The 16,996-nt window shown below is 38.2% G+C and overlaps 1 protein-coding gene across 1 annotated transcript in view; it reads left to right on the top strand.

Annotated features, from left to right (window-relative positions):
• ADCY1 (adenylate cyclase 1) overlaps positions 1–16,996 on the top strand; it is a 268,804-nt gene that overhangs the window by 95,553 nt on the left and 156,255 nt on the right. The window contains exon 3 of the mRNA XM_075921701.2: positions 9,896–10,014. Within this exon, the coding sequence (XP_075777816.1) occupies positions 9,896–10,014 (119 nt within the window). The remainder of the gene's footprint in view (positions 1–9,895; positions 10,015–16,996) is intronic.

Genomic DNA, 16,996 nt, shown 5'->3' with positions numbered 1-16,996 from the left:
AGGACAATGTAGCACTTTAAAGACATCCCATCATCTCTGGTATTGGCACTCTCACTACTGGTCTATGCAGCTATGTAGACTCTCTTCTCAAACCCTTCGCAACCAATACCCCCAGCTATCTCCGAGACACTACTGACTTCCTAAGGAAACTACAAAACATCGATAACCTCCCCAATAACACCATCCTTGCCACCATGGATGTAGAAGCTCTATATACCAACATCCCACATGAAGACGGATTTCAAGCAATTAGAAACACTATACCACAGGACACTACTGCCAACCTGATAGCAGACCTATTTAACTTTGTTCTCACCCACAATTATTTCCAGTTTGAGAACAACTTATACCTCCAGATCAGCGGCACAGCCATGGGTACACGCATGGCCCCACAGTATGCTAATATCTTTATGGCTGACCTAGAACAACGTTTCCTCAACTCCCGTCCCCTTTCACCCCTTCTCTACCTACGGTACATCGATGACATCTTTATGATCTGGACGCATGGCCAAGAAACACTGGAGATATTCCACAGAGATTTCAACAACCTACACCCCACCATCAACCTCAGCCTGGATCATTTTACACGAGAGATCCACTTCCTGGACACCACAGTACAAATCAACAATGGAAAATTAGACACCACTCTCTACAGAAAACCCACCGACTCATACAGTTACCTACATGCTTCCAGCTCCCATCCAAAACACACCACACGATCCATCGTCTATAGCCAAGCCCTTCGATACAACCGCATCTGCTCTAATCCCACCGACAGAGACCAGAAGCTTCAGGATCTCTACCAAGCATTTATAAACCTCAACTACCCACCCGGAGAAATAAAAAAGCAAATTGAAAAAGCCAGACGAATACCTAGAAACCATCTACTTCAAGACAGACCCAAGAAAACCAACAATAGAACACCACTTGTAATCACCTACAACCCCCAACTTAAACCTGTCCAACACATTATCAATAAACTACAGACTATACTGGAACAGGATACCATACTCCAAGAAGCTCTGGGAGACAGACCCATAGTCTCCTATAGACAACCACCTAACCTCAAGATGATTCTTACCAACAACCACAGCACGTACCACACTAATACCAACCCTGGTACCTTCCCTTGCAACAAACCCCGTTGCCAGCTTTGTCCACATATTTATTCTGCTGATACCATTATTGGACCTAACCAAGTGAGTTATAAGATCAAGAACACATATTCCTGCGCATCCAGAAATATAATCTATGCTATCATGTGCCGAAAGTGTCCGTCTGCTATGTACATTGGACAAACATCTCAGACACTTCGCCAAAGGATTAATGCCCACAAAACAGATATCAGACAAGATCACAAAGAAAAAACAGTTTCTTGCCATTTTAACCAGAAAGGACACTCTCTCAATGACTTAACCACCTGCATTCTGCTACAAAGACCTTTTACATCTGCACTTGAAAGGGAATCCTCTGAACTGTCATTCATGTTAAAATTCGACACTCTCCAAAGAGGATTGAACAAACACTTGAACTATCTTACCCATTATCAAGATAGTTTCCCCAATTATCACCTCTAATACCATTAACTCACAGACATCCCACTCTCCCCACCTCTAATATCATCAATTCACAGACACTTACCTTCCTTCCTTTCCCCCCTCCCCTGCATCCCCCTCCTGTTCTGAATTGTGATTTGTCCTTTTCATGTGTGTTCATTTTTTAAATTGTATCCTTTGGTATATATGGTTGTGACTATTTTCTTTCACTATTTGATCTGAGGAAGTGGGTCTGGCCCACGAAAGCTCATCATCTAATAAACCATCTTGTTAGTCTTTAAAGTGCTACATAGTCCTGTATTTTGCTTCATCATCTTAGTGATGAGAGAGGATCACAATGACCAGTGGGGCCAACAGCCTCTCTGGGCCCCTGGGCAATGTGGGTGGGAGGGAGCTGCTCCATGCCCTGGAGGGGGTAGACACTCAGCCAGAAGAAGGGTGCACCATGCAGGGTTCAGGCAGCAATTTACAGGGCCCAGATCTCCATCCAGATCTCCATCCATCCACCTCTCCCATAGTAGTACCAGTGGTGGCCAAGAGCCCAGGCCCCTTTTGAATCGCCCTATTCTCCTTTCCCAACCCCACTGTTGGGAAAAGTTTTATTAACAGTGTTATTGTTAACTTCATAATGGAAATAGAATGGTGTGATTATCCAGTGAGGATCATAAGGCCATGACCACTTTGAGACTGACACAAACAGTTTGTGGTAAATGTGAAGGCTTACCACACTGCCTCTCCTGGGGAGGAGAACACTGACATAAGGACTGTGTGGAAATGCAGGATTTCAGTAATGCTGTTTCCATAATTATTGTATATTGTAGCACTGGTGTGGGGGCTGCAGGACTTTGTCAGGAAGCTGTCTCACACCATTTGATAAGATGACCAATTGTGGGTTAACTCCTCTATTTCCAGGGCACTACTTCCTGGATTGACAGTTTCACTCCTGGTACGTCTACACTGCAACAGTATTTCAAAATAACTAGCGCTATTCCGAAATAACTTAGTCTGTGTCTATCCAGCAGGCAGTTATTTCGAAACAGTGTCAAAATACTGTCAAGCTGGAGGACTTCTTACTCTGACTCCTGTAATCCTCATTGTATGAGGTGTAATGGAAGTCGGAGGAAGAGTGCTGTATTTCGAAATAAGTGCTGAGTAAACGCTCCCTATTTCGAAATAAGCTATTTCAAAATAAGCTACGCAATTGATGTAACTCACTTTGCATAGTTTAGTTCGAGTTAAGCCCTGCAGTGTAGACACAGTCTAATTTGGCTGAAGTGCTCAGTAAACTAGGAAGAGTAAACTCTTCTACAGTATGTATGTGTGAACTCTCCCATCAAGAAGCAGTGTTTTCTTCATAACAGGGAAACAATACAAGTGCTCAGTACAAGCCCTCATCCCAATAGTGATAATGGGACCTCAATTCACTCTTTGCCAATGATATGGCACTGATAACTTTGTGGGGAGAGAAGACCTTAACTTAATTTGTTTTAGGAAACAGCTGCAGTTATGCTGTTCCATTATCATTCTTTTTTGATAGTCCCTTTAGAAATATTAACAGCCTCTCTTCTCATGCTCCTTGTTGCTTAGCTGTGCCTTCTTTTCTTCTTCCTCCCATTTGCCACCCCCGGGAACAGAGGAAGAAAGGGAGATGAAATGGAGCATTCCACACCAAGCTGGTTAAGTGGTGATTGCGTCATTTCAGGTTTATAAGGATGGCACCTATTTGTGATAAAATGAAACTTGGACTCAAAAGATTAACAGCGTACTGAAATACAGTCAAGTAGGGCTTTCATTCCACCACCTTATGGGCAGAGTTTCAGTACAAATGACCTGTTCTGTGTAGAGTTCCTGCTTGATTTCTTTACTGACATTACCATGTCAGAGAGGTTGGGGCAAGCAATATTGTTTTTTTGGCTGGCAACATGAATCTAACTTCATTTCATATTGTTTTTTTTCCCACAAGGAGACTCTCCATGAACTTAGGAAAGATTCTTCTTTTTCCTGTTAACAGCACTCTCAAACTCTTGACAAACAAATTCAACTTGCAGCCCAGTTTCTGTACAATAATAACACGTTACAAAACACGACTCACTAAACAATTGGTTTTACCGCTAGAAATTGAACAAGAAGTTGTTACAATGAGGTGAAAAATTCACCTGTAAAATCTTCACATCTGCCTCTGACATAAGCACCATGCTATGTGTGTAGAATATTCTCTACTCGACCAGGCCTAGGGAGGTGGACTGCTCTTGCATCTAAAATACACCTGCTTTGGGATGAGCCAATGATCATTTTATAGACTATTGTCAATTAGGTTTCAGTGGTGTGGGAATGTCTCCCTAGGAAGTGCTAAGCAGGATTGTGCGAGGCTGATGCTGGTGTCATTTAGCTTGATTCCCAGATTTATGTCTGGGAGCTTCAAATAACAAATCAGCTGTGAGATGTAAAATCTGCATTTTAACAGATCATTTTCTAGCATAACACTGCAGTGAGCCAACAGCTTCTCTGATATTCACAACCCGTGCATTGCGGTACAGCATCACTAATGATCTTCAACAATTATGATTGCAATAATAAAGCACTGACAGATTATCATAACTTTTGAGACATTACAGTAATGCTCTGAAACATTGCCATCTAGTGGCCATTTTTTAAAACAAACAACATCCTCTTAATATATCATCTTTCCTCTAACACTGAGTAGAGAATACATAACACTATGTTAACAACATGATTTTTATTTAAAAAAATATATAAATGAAATCTTCTGCCTTTGTTTTACAAGAGACTAGAATGAATAATAGTAAAATCCACATGATTGTTTGCAGTGTGCTGTAGCCACGTTGTCCCAAGATATATGAGAGATGTGATACATCAGATAATATATTTTGTTGGACAAACTTCTGTTTATTGAAAGGACCACCAATATGAGCTTTAAAAAGCTCTTCTTTGGGTATGAAGAAAACCAACCCCTGAGCTAAATACCTGTTGGGACTGATAGTTAAGCACAAGAGATACACATATGAAGAAGGATACCACTCAAAATGAAGTGGGCAATTAAATGTCAACAGATACAGGAACAAAATACAGGACTATGTAGCACTTTAAAGACTAACAAGATGGTTTATTAGATGATGAGCTTTCGTGGGCCAGACCCACTTCCTCAGATCAAATAGTGGGTCTGGCCCACAAAAGCTCATCATCTAATAAATCATCTTGTTAGTCTTTAAAGTGCTACGTAGTTCTGTATTTTGTTTCAGCTACACCAGACTAACACGGCTACATTTCTATCACTATTCAACAGATACAGGGTATGTGACAAATTGTTAAAAAGGGCCAAAAACTAGATTCTCAGTTAAGTCCATAGCTTTTAGTAACTAGAAGAGTTATGAATTTAAGTTCCCAGACTCATCTTGTAAAGATGCTGTGTAGGTTTCTTTTGGGGCTGGGGACTGAGAGGTCAGATATGGATTATTTTGTAAAAAGTGTTCACCCCCCTGGATGATGGGATATCTTTGTTTTAATATCACTTTTCTGTGTGAGTTAATTTAAGAGGGCAGTAATTGTCCAGTTTCATGCACATTGTTTCTGTATAAAAAGGTATTTCCCAGAGTTGTTGACTCGAGTTCCTAGGTGACTCAACTTGAGACTCAACTCGGGTTCATTGTTTGTGACTTGAGACTTGACTTGAGACATGCTAATTTTGTTAAATCGACTTGGTGAAAAAATTGTCCAAAAATGCTGATATTGATGGCTTATACAAAAGTGACTTGACATTTTTTAAATTAAGACTTGGGACTTGACTCGAAGTGACTTTAGGGACTCGAGACTCAACTTGAGACTTGAATTGTAGTGACTTGAGACTTGACTTGGACTTGACAACAATGACTTGAAGACAACACTGGTATTTCCTCACCTTTCTTGATTCTCATAGTAAAGTTTATATAAAGTTACTGCCATAGTTTAGCTCCAGAAGGAAGTGCAATAGTTCTGCAATGTAATATAGTGGTAGCAGAGAGCTTTGAAACCTTCAGCTCAGTAGTTTTATCTTAAAACTGATGCAGGCATGAATCTTACTCAGGCGTTGTTGTGTAACAAGTCCTAATATTTAGGGTGCATTTAGAAGCTTCTGTTGACACAGTAAATGCTGAGTTCCAAAATGAAGATAAATAGAACTTTGATGCACTTTTATTAATTATATTAGTTCCTTTTTCTCAAAAAGCAATAACTGATGGAAACAAGTGAAATAACTCAGTGCATTTAGGATTCAACAGAAGTTATGAACTTGAGGGACAATTAGTGAGGTTCTGTGCAGGGGTGAGACTCCCAGTGATCTCTTTGTGTCTTAAAATATATGTGCCCATCTATTAACTTCTCCTCCCTCAAATTGTCTAAACAAAGAGTTTTACTATAACAAAGAGTTTTACTAGTACATTTTTCCTGTTCTTTCACTGTGGATGTGATGCAAGCTACTTCTATCTCTTGAAAATGCAAAGGACATTGGCAATTGGGAAGATATCAAGAAAACCATACTTTTTAATCCCAGCATATAGCTGCTGCAGTATGACTGTTATGCATTTTTCTTTACATTCTCTCTCAGTGAAGGCTATAGAAAAGGTCTGAAAGGTTTGATTTTTTTGTTTTCGTTTGGGTTTTTTTTGCAATTCTGCATGTTCACTGTGCTACATTCTCGGCAGTGTTTGACTGTAACTGTATGATGTATCTGTATTCTATTAGAGATATATGCAATACCACCATAGAACAGGTGGTAATGGAGCCCAAGATGAAACACAACAGAGATGGGGAAAGGTCAGTCTAGAAGAAGGCCTTTGGCTTTGGGACATCCCTATCCATCTGGAACATCAGTTTGTCTTTTGTTTTTTTAAGCATAAAGGAAGACATGTCCTCTCTTGATAAAAGTAATCGACAAAATGATTGAATGAGATTTCCTTTCCTTAAATGTATTTTTCTCTTGTGATGATCCTTAAAATGGCCTAACATAGTGGGGGGGGGGGGGGGGGAGGGAGCTAAGTTGTTCCAGGTTCAGATCATGATGTCCCTGCTATTATTAGTTGTTCTACTGGCACCAGGATTTCATGATATTTTATGAACTCATGGGTATACTAGAAATAGAACGTAAATGGAAAAGCAACCAGTTTGTGGGTAGAAAGCAGCACAGCATACAACAGAAGGGAGAGAAAAACGTTGGCCAAGAACATTATGGAATTTGCTGTTTTGAGGCCGGTATTCTGATGAAAGTTTTGATTTTTAAAATGATTTACAGGTTGCTGAAAGGATTAAAAAATGTGTCACATTCATATCCCATATGGACACTCTGACAAAGAATTTCACAGAAAATAATAGCATTTTAATAGTGGTTTGGAAACTATTGTTTGGGGGCTGCTTAAAAGCTTATAAATTGGTATAGATACTTTAAAAGTAATATGAGAAAATATTGATTATTTGGAAAGAGAAATTAAATAAAAATATCTGAGGTAAGCCCTACATTGAGTCAAGAATAAAAGTGAGTTAAATTTGACTAGGTTCAAGAGGCTTTAAATAAGGATGGCTGACTTCAGGCTGTTGAATAGGTCTAGATTAGGAAATTTATAATCTCCAAAGTCTAATATCACAAATCCTGAATTGTGGAAGTTGAAATCATCCCTTGATGGTGTAGCGTACATCATGGGTTTTTCTGGTGTGAGTTAAAGTTCAGTTTTTTATGAGTTTGGTAGTAACACAATAGTTTTGTAACTTAAATATTGGTTAATAGGAAATCATACAAATTACCATAATTCAATATTAACTGAACATGGTAAGATGTATTTTTTGTGCCATACAGAATATAAGGTTATAAAAGCCATTTCAAATTTCTAAGTAGTAAAGTAAAAAAATCTGTACAGTATTTTCAAACTTAATTTGATATTAAAATAAAATTCTAAGGAGATGGAAGTTATAGGTCCAATGTACTCAAATATTTAAGATTTCTCTGAGGCAATAATACCTTGTGTGCTTCTCATTCCAAAAATGCATTAGATTAAATCCTGTCCATCTTGAAGTTAATGGGAGTTTTGCCATCAATTTCACTCATTTGAAATATCTGTTTTGGTGCAAACAGAATTGGAAATCACCATATTCAATAACTTACCAAAAATATGAGAGCTTGTGTTTTCGGTCAGTGTTGAACAGTGTGCAAAACAAAATACTGTTTTGCTTTCTTCATATTTGTTACGTCAGTGGACTTGTTTGTCTGAACTTTACCATACTTATGCTTACAATGACATATTATCAAAATATCAAGGAGGAGCAAATGAAGACAGACTGTGAAGTCCAAAATAATATATTCTGTGTATGCTGTCTGAATTTGTCTGTTACATCAGTGAGATGAATTATGTGGTTAAAATATAAAGACCCATTACCACCAAAAAAAAAAAAAAAAAAGTCACATTCTGATGTTTTCGGGCAGTTATTTGGAGGGTTTTTTTTTTTTTTTGTATGGCAATCTTTTTTGTAGCTTTTCATTTTGCACTGTTCTGTCGTATTCTATTGTTCAGAATAGTGACAACATAAAAATGCCCATTTCCTAATTTGTTTGCCGTGTATATTCTTAGTCCTATCTGCCAAGGTAGGGGACTTTGTAAGTCTAGCAATTAAAATACAAATCTAATGCAGCATTATTAGTGGAAGAAATCCATAGTCTATTCTGCCATTCCTTGGCCTCAGTGAGATTTTGCACAGTACAGGGAATGCTAGTTTGGGTCTGCTATATGGTTGGACCATAAACATTGAACCCTTTAATGATGTCCTAAAGATAATTGTTTTTGAAGCGTATGGTCACACTTTAATTCTGATTAATGTTTGTGTATGTGTTACATGTTGTGAATAGACTGAATACAGAAAATAATACCCTAGCTGAAACCATGGCCTCATTGAAGTTAGTGGAGTTTTGCCTTTATTCATTTCCTTTATTCTTGTGTCTGTCTCTTTGGTTGGCCCTTCTGGGCAAATGAAAATACAGCTCAGTGAGACTCACTGAGGATTTGTTTACAGTACATAGCTTTTAGTGACACAGCTTTTGTCTGCACTTTTGCTCACAAAACCTTCCACTCCCAGGTGCAGTTATAGTGGTATTAAAAGGTTTTACCAAAAATGAGAATCAGGGCTCAGTAAAAATTTCACTCCTTCACAGTGTAAATATCTGAATCATCAGTCTTTGGAAGCAACCCTATAGGTCAGAACCCAGAGTAGGAAGCTTTGTGTTGTACTTTAATACTGTCCTGAGCTCATGAATAGCACATAACGAGTATGTAGTAAAATGTTATAGAGCATTAGTCTGATCACACCTCATCTTAACCACTTCTCTTTCTCCCTCTTACTGTTTATTTCACCTTATTTATGTTTGTCCCCTTTAAATTCCTTGTTCAATTAGAATAAGAAGAAATGTGAGGCCACAGTTCGCTCTTGAGCAGTTGTTCACAACTCCTCCTGGTTAAGCTTGGAATCTTGTGATCAGATGTGGCTTCAGAGATTTTATCTACCACATAGAACCCTATGGGACAGTAGCAGATCTGATTGCAGATTTGAGTCCTTACATTCTTGGACATTTTAGGGCAAAAGTTGGCATATTTCAGTGTTAAACATGAAAAAGTGCTGGTACTCAGATTGTGTTCACTTTGAGGTCACCATTTAGGGAATATAATTTAACCAATATCAGCGCAATCAAAATCCTTTGGAAATACGGGATTTTGGTCAAGAAGGAAAGCATTATATGATAAAACCACTCTCGATTATATGGCAAGCTTTTCATTAAACTATGAGTTGTATAGTGTGCTTGCTAGAACTAGATTTTTTTCCCTGCTGACCCATATGTTATAAAAATGTACCTTTATTACTGTTCAATTGATTCAGGCTATATGGAAAAAAATGATGATAGAGCTCACTGTTTAATAACCTGCTCTACTAGACCTAGTGACATAACACTTTGAGTTCCAAATCAGTAGATATAAAAGCATAGCAAATGATCCTGGAATTCCTTCATTGATGAATGATAGTAAGTTGTTATAGTAAGTTTTATTAGTTTTATGATAAGTATAACTATGGACAATTATCTGCTTTGAAACTAGCTCTCTCCTTACCGCCTAGTCTTTTCTGTTGAACAGAGGAATTTGAAAACACACTCCAATAAGCAACAGAAATATAAGAGGGGAAGGGTTGTGTTATTTATGGAACAAAAATTCTCAGGACATAACCTAAAATGGGAAAAAGGTTCAATTTTATTCAGAATTGCTGAATGGGGAAAAATTACACCCCAAAGCTAATGGGTTTGCATTTTCTTTTAGGAGCGTCTCCTGATGAGTCTTTTGCCCAGGAACGTTGCCATGGAAATGAAGGAAGATTTCCTGAAGCCACCCGAAAGGATTTTTCACAAGATTTACATTCAAAGGCATGACAATGTTAGGTAGGATTGACACCAGCTCACGAAATAATGTAAAGTGGGGCAAACAGTGACGTGCAGTGACTTTGAGATCTTAGAGCACAAAAAAGTAATCACATTGAAGATGTGTTGTGTTCATTTGGGGGAGGTTGGAATAGCCTATGGAAACTGTGGATATGAATTTTGAGTTGATAAATAATTTAGAATAATAATGCTAGGAGGAAACCTAATAGTCTTCTGGTTCAGTCTCTTACAGTTGTGGTAGATACAAATATTTATTTTGCATGATAGTAACATGGAAACATACCTACAAACAAACAAATATTTTTTTGCTATAATAGCTTATTTATCTGGAAGGAAGTAAATGTCAGTGCAGTGCAACCATTTGTCATCTTAGGAAAATGCGTATCAGTCCCCATCACTTGAGCATTCAGCTTCACAGATGATTGATTGAGGACCTGTTTCTGTTAAGTAGCATGTTGTTCCAGGAGCACTCCCTCTGAAATCAATTGTTATTATGTCAGTCTTGCTATTCTTCTCAATCCCTCACCAACTGTACTCTTCTTGAATAACCTAGCCCTGCTAGTGCTCAGAAGCACTCAGCGTTCCATGCCAGAAAGTCATTTTCTTTTCTTACTACCACAAAACCCTGGTTAAATGATCCAATAGTTCAAATTCTTTATCTACTAACTGCGTTCTTAGGAGAAAGTTATATTATTAAAGCTGAAAACTTAAAAAAACTAACTCTGCTTTCCACCATTAATACTCTTTGTTTTCATTTGCCTCTAATATTCAGCTTGGACAAGGAAAACAAAGACATTTTTTCACTTAAATTTGCACTCAGTTTCTAGCCAATTTCACTTTGTTTGCATTTCACAAGCAGTGCTTTAGGGTTTGACTTTTCTCAGAAAATTATTTCCAAACACTTCTATTGAAAATTCCCAATAAAAACACTTAAAAAAAAAAAAAACTTGGGACAGGAGGTTACCATTTATTTTACTACCAACTCTCATGATTTTAGTGCAGGTCTCATGGAAGATTTTTTTTGTTTAAACACCTCAGTTCCCAGAGTAACGTGATTACATGAGAATCTCATCTTTTTCAGTTTTCTAAAATACATTTCTAACTTTCAAAGTTTCTGATAAAAGCTTGACCATGGGACCTAAGTGCCTCCTATAAACTCAGAAATCAAAAGGTAAGTAAGATTTAAGCCAGTCTCATTGATTTTTCTGTCCTGGCTGATGATTTTTCCATCCTTAGGGTTAGTAATACTGCATTTACATTGATCTTGGATTTTGCAAAACCCAAGCTCAGAGTTTTGAAAATAGATGCCTGTCAGTGGGACTTGGGATTTTAAGACACTTTTTCACATTTTTGAAATTTCCTCCCTTGAATAAGAACTCCCTACTTTTAAAAACCAAGCCATTTTTTTGGTCACAATGGATTTAGAACTTAATTTTAAGTCCCTATTTAAAAAAAAAAATCTTTCCCCATCTTTGTTTCTCCTAGCTAATACTAAAATGATACTCTCCCCATCATTTTTGCAACTCATTATAGTTTTCTTGTGGCCTTCAAATAATGAAGTAATAAGGATGGGATCTAGGAGAATTGATTGAAGAAAACATCTTCTAAGCAAGATAGTTTGTCTCACGTTCCTATGCTGTGTGTATGACAGAGTCAAAGGAGACACTCTCTTCCTCAGACATATATCAGCAAATCCTTCTCCAGTAGAACCAGTCATGTTGGGTTCTGTAGTGAACCCTTTTTATCTTGTTCTTTTAAAGAACTGAGTTTTTCTATTTACAAGCATTCAGTTTATTTTCTGCAACAGTCTACCGAAGCTAAGTGGGTGACACTTGCAATCAGATTTATTGGCGCATAAGCTTTCATGGGCAAAGACCCACTTTGTCACAGGCATCTGACGAAGTGGGTCTCTGCCCATGAAAGCTTATGCTCCAATAAATCTGTTAGTCTATAAGGTGCCACAGGACTCCTCGTTTATGCAGATTCAGACTAACACGGCTACCCCTCTGACACTTGGAATCAGCGTCACTTGGATATTTTCAGTGCATTACCATGTCACATGGATTTTGTACAGTCAGTGAAATCTTCCATGTTAAGGTAATTGCAGCCAGTTTGCTAAGAGATGGGCCTGCACTTCTTGGTTTGTGAAGATGAGCAAGAGAGTTTGGGGCTAATTATTGAGATCTTTAAAGGTTTCTCTTAGAGAAAGTGTAAAGAGTGTCAGAACAGGTCATCATCGGTAAATGAATTTGGGATCTCCAGTGCTTAAGAAATGCGAGCCTCTACCAGACTCATCATTTATAGAGCATTGACTAGAGAGGGGTGCATCTTACTCACTGAACAGTAAGTTATTAATATGTGATGCCAGCTACCAGTCTTTACCCTAATGTTTTCAGGGAAGCTTATTGAGAAAGTAAAGTGAGGACAGTACATGTTACATCTTGATCTCCTGTGTGTCCTCTGGTCTGGATTTGGCCACTTTTGTGGGGCAAGCTGGAAATGTTAACTAATGTGCTTCTTAGCTTATTACAAAATGCTTTCCCAGCATGTTTCTCAGTGAGTTTTGTCTCCCTGTATGCCCAGCAATTCACAGATGAATCTCTCTCCAGCTGTAAGTTATTTCCAGATTCCTTCTTAATACTGAAGGGGTTTATTCTCATGGCAGTTCAAAGCATTAAACTCCTCTGCGTGAAAGTCCTGTGTGTGGAATGGGGGCAAGATTAAAACTTTAAATTAATTTTGCTTTTTAACTTGATATTGCTCCAAAAACCTCAATGGGTCATATTTAAACCTTCATTAAAGAACAAGCTACAGTCTTTCTTACGTCTGATAGCATTACATTCATAAGTTGCGACTGTAGTGACACCAGTAAATTCTGTACTCCCAGAAACTTGTGAGCACTTTGAAAACTTTAATAACTTTTTAGTAATTTTTTGAAATTTTCAGATGAGAAATTTTAAAAGCTTATTCAGAGGAATTTTTCATTTTGCTTTTAACTCGAGTCACATAAATAGCATTACTCTAGTGTAAGAAAGAGCAAATTTTGGCTCTTGATCATGCAATGCTGTGCTAACTGTTGGTGCTAAATAAATTACATTAGAATGTTATAATATTAGTATCAATTATGGTTTAAAGTGTTCTATGGTCCTTATTGGCACTGCATTTCTTCTCCTATAATTTATCTTTTTTATAATGTTTTCCTTTGAAGATGGCTTATTTTTGTCAGTATCATTGTAGTTATATTATTTGAATTTAAATAGTTAAATGAGTTCCCAAAATCTTGCTTATCACCATTGTTTTTCCCCATCATAAACACTGCCATAGCAGTGATAAGCTTTTCTTTCTGGATTTCTTATGCCTGAAGTACAAGACTATTGATAGCATGGTTTACAGTTAGAAAAACTCAGTATGTTAAGAACTGTTTTGTTTTGTTTTGTTTTTTTACTTCTATCATGAAGTTGTTATAAACCATAAAGAGCAAAAACACTTTAGGTTGTGCTCTGTTTCCCACCAAAAGACAGGATAAATGAGACCCAAATTCACCACACACTTAGAAGCCAAATAATTGCACAAATAATTGTTATGGGAGGCTTCTCTGTGTATGTATTTATTATGTGTAGGTGGGGCAGGGGGGCATGGAGAAATCTTTCCAAGGCACAGTTTCATGATATCTAGGATGTGGACCAATGTAAATAAAGCATGATTTAAAAAAAAAACCCATGGATCTTTAGAAGCTTTCCAGGGAAGAGATCAAATGGACTTTTCAATAGCTGATGGGAGTCAATACTGTGCAGGTTAAATCTGTACTCTTCTCAGTAGCTCTCTTTCCTCTTCCTATATTTTATGTGTAATAGGCTACATCTACACTGGGAAGGTTTGGAGGCAAAAGTGCTGTTATCATGCAAAAGTCACCAAAAATGAAAATTGGTCAGACGGGTTTTTCAGCCTCTCATTGTCAACATCTCATGGCCACATTGCTAGCACCCTGAGAACAGACAGAGAAAAGCAATGTGGGTTATTATCCCACAGTACAGTGTTGTGGGAAAGCAGAGCTGATCCCTGAGCTTCTTGGGATTCTCTCATAGCTCTATGAGCTCTCCGTGGTGAGGAATGTCAAAGCAGCACAGCAGTCTCTCCAACCCTTCCCTTGTAGCAGCAGTCTGCCTGCTGCTGTGTTCCTAAGAGGGCAAAACAGAAGCATTCCAATAATTTGCTCTTTGTTTGTTCCCCAAAGGGAGCAGCTCATTCAATTGTCATATACTTCCCAGAGCTTTGAAAGAGGGATGGGGGGGGGGGGGGGAAGAGAGCACATGCCTGCAGGGCAGCAGAGATCATACAACACTGGTAAAGCCATCAGCACAGACATTGTGGGATATTGGCAAAAGCCAGTTCTCTTAACAAAACAGAGTCCAGACTGGCTCTTTGTTGACAATAAAGGGAGGGGAAAAGACAAAAGTCTTTTCTAGGGCTGGAAGTTTTTTGTCACCAAAACAGGGTGTTTTTCCTAACAAAAGCTGCATTGCAGCATAAACATGTTCACTGTTATGTCACCAAAAGGCAGTTTTTCATGACAAAACATGCCAGTGTAGACAAGTCCTTAGTGGTTATCTTATGGGTGGACCTTGACCTCAGAGAGACAATTGTGTAAGTCATCAAGAAATCAACATGACTTCTTGCTTGCTTGTGTTTTGTATTTAATGGGACTGTTCTACGTAACAATAAGGACAAGTGCAAGTGTCATTGGTTACCAGAAAAAAGTACTTACTAGGATAAATACATGAAAGTGAAAAAGAAAGATATGGTTGTGTTTGTGTGTCTGACATGATCAACAAAGATGTGGAAAATGCATTAGAGATATGGTTGTGTTGAAAAGTTGACTCAGAGTGGCATAATGAGGGTGGCTAGGAGCCGAAGATCAGTCTTTGCCTTAGTTGTCTGTAAAATGGAGATAAAAATGCCTTATTTCTCCCACTTTTTCTCTACTTTATTTAGTTCATAAGTTCTTCAGGGCAGAAACCATCTCTTACTATGTATATGTACTGTGCCTAATATGATGGGACTCCAATCTTAGTTGGAGTTGCTAGGTGCTGCTATAAGACTAATAAAAATAACATACTCTGCTCGTCTGCACACTGCATATGGGGGCCTGCAGAGAATCTGCTTGTTCCTCTACTTTACCTCCTTTAACTTGCAGTCATAATCATGTGCTAAAAGAAATATTTCAATATATGCAGCTTATAGCAACATAGCCAGTACAAGCTGTGAATAGACAAATACCTACACGTCTCTGCGAATCAAACTCCTCAAGATATAAATGGATCATAAGCATTGAGCTACTACCAGTTTTCTAGTCTCTAGTATGGTAGTTTAGTTTAGTCTCATTTTAATAAGGAACAAATAATAAACTAACTGCAGGCAACTATATACATTGTAATTGAAATATTGATCTCTTACGAATGGAGTACCCAATCCAGAGCCTAGCGATGTCAGTAGAAACATTACCACTGATTTCAGTAGGTTTATGAGCTCAGTTCTTTTGACATTTACTTGTGAAAGTAATCCCAATGTATATCTCTGGGATTATTCATATGAAGCTTTGCACCATCTAAGTGAGGGACATTTAAGGCCTAAACTGAGGCTGCTGTTCTTAACAAATAGCAAATTTCCTAGATTAATAGAGGCATCCTCATGCTTAAGAAAGATCACATCTGTAATAACTGTTTAATTAGAAATCAAATGTTATGAAATGTCAAGATGACTTTAAAAATTAAATTAATATACCCTGTAGCAAGGTTTCAAAACTTCTGTTCTATGATGCTCATAAGGCAGAGGGTTCGTTAAGAATTGGTTATAAGAACATTTCTGAAAAATGAAAAGCACATTTTCTCTCATCATGATTTCATTGTAATAAGCCCATGTGATAATTTACACAGCCTACTGTAGATCTTAGTGATTTCGAGTATGACTTCATTGGAGCTGGCAGGTGAGATTCCTAGCTCATATAGCATACACATGCCAGCTGTGCTTAAGCTAACATAGCAGTATAGCCAGGCTAGCATAGTTAGCAGCTCAAGCCAGCTGCCTGAATATGTGCCCACTCAGAGCCCCTAGGTACATACTTGGGTGGCTAGACCAAGTATGCCTGTGCTGCTGCCTGTGCTATGCTGGTTACACTGCTATTTTTAGAACTAGAACAGGTTCCTCTATGCACATTATGAATCACACCATCTCTTTAAATGCAGATATGCTGTTAGAAACAGCTTTATTTATCAAGCTATTATAGATTCTGTCCTCTGACAGTATGTTGCACTAGACTATTGTTCTTATTGTATGTTGACTGCAGGTGACCTAAAGGCTCGGTCAGCAACCCTTTCTCGCATGATTGAGCCCATACTTATATGAGTAGTTCCACCAAAGTCAATAGGGCTGTTCATGTGAATAAAGTGTATGCATGAACAGTGTTAAAAAGCAAACATTTAGCACCTCTGGTAGTTAAATTTGCTATGGTATTTGCAGCATTTTCCTTATATTAATAGTGGGGTAGAGCTGTGAACCATTCCAATGGTATTTGCTATAGGGAAGCAGCCTAGATCTGCTCTGCTAGGCAGCAGGGTTTTGCAGCACTACTTCTAGCAGGTGTTGGCCCCCTGCAGAAAGCTGCTGTGTGTCTGCTGACACATTGTGACAGGTGCAGCTCATTAATGCCATCAGAGCTTTAAGGGTGGTGGGTGGGAGCTAAGGCACAGAAGATCCTTGAGGGATGGCGTAGGTATTATTTATGAGTGAACAATAAAGCCAAAGCACAGACAAGGTAGGGACTTGAACTATTCCCATACTGTTTGCATTGCAAATAATTAAAACATCACAGCACTGCTCAGGTGTATTATTTTCTTGCAGTTACTCTGCTTAACAATCTTGCAAATCCTGTGGCAGCACAAAGCATATAAACGTCTCATGTTCTTGCTGTCGGGATGCATTTCTC

Source organism: Pelodiscus sinensis, chromosome 2, assembly GCF_052426305.1.
Source record: "Pelodiscus sinensis isolate ZL-2025 chromosome 2, ASM5242630v1, whole genome shotgun sequence".
Classification (NCBI taxonomy): Eukaryota; Metazoa; Chordata; order Testudines; family Trionychidae; genus Pelodiscus; species Pelodiscus sinensis.
Note: the sequence above shows the minus strand (reverse complement) of the source record. Positions and strands in the feature narration are given on the sequence as shown.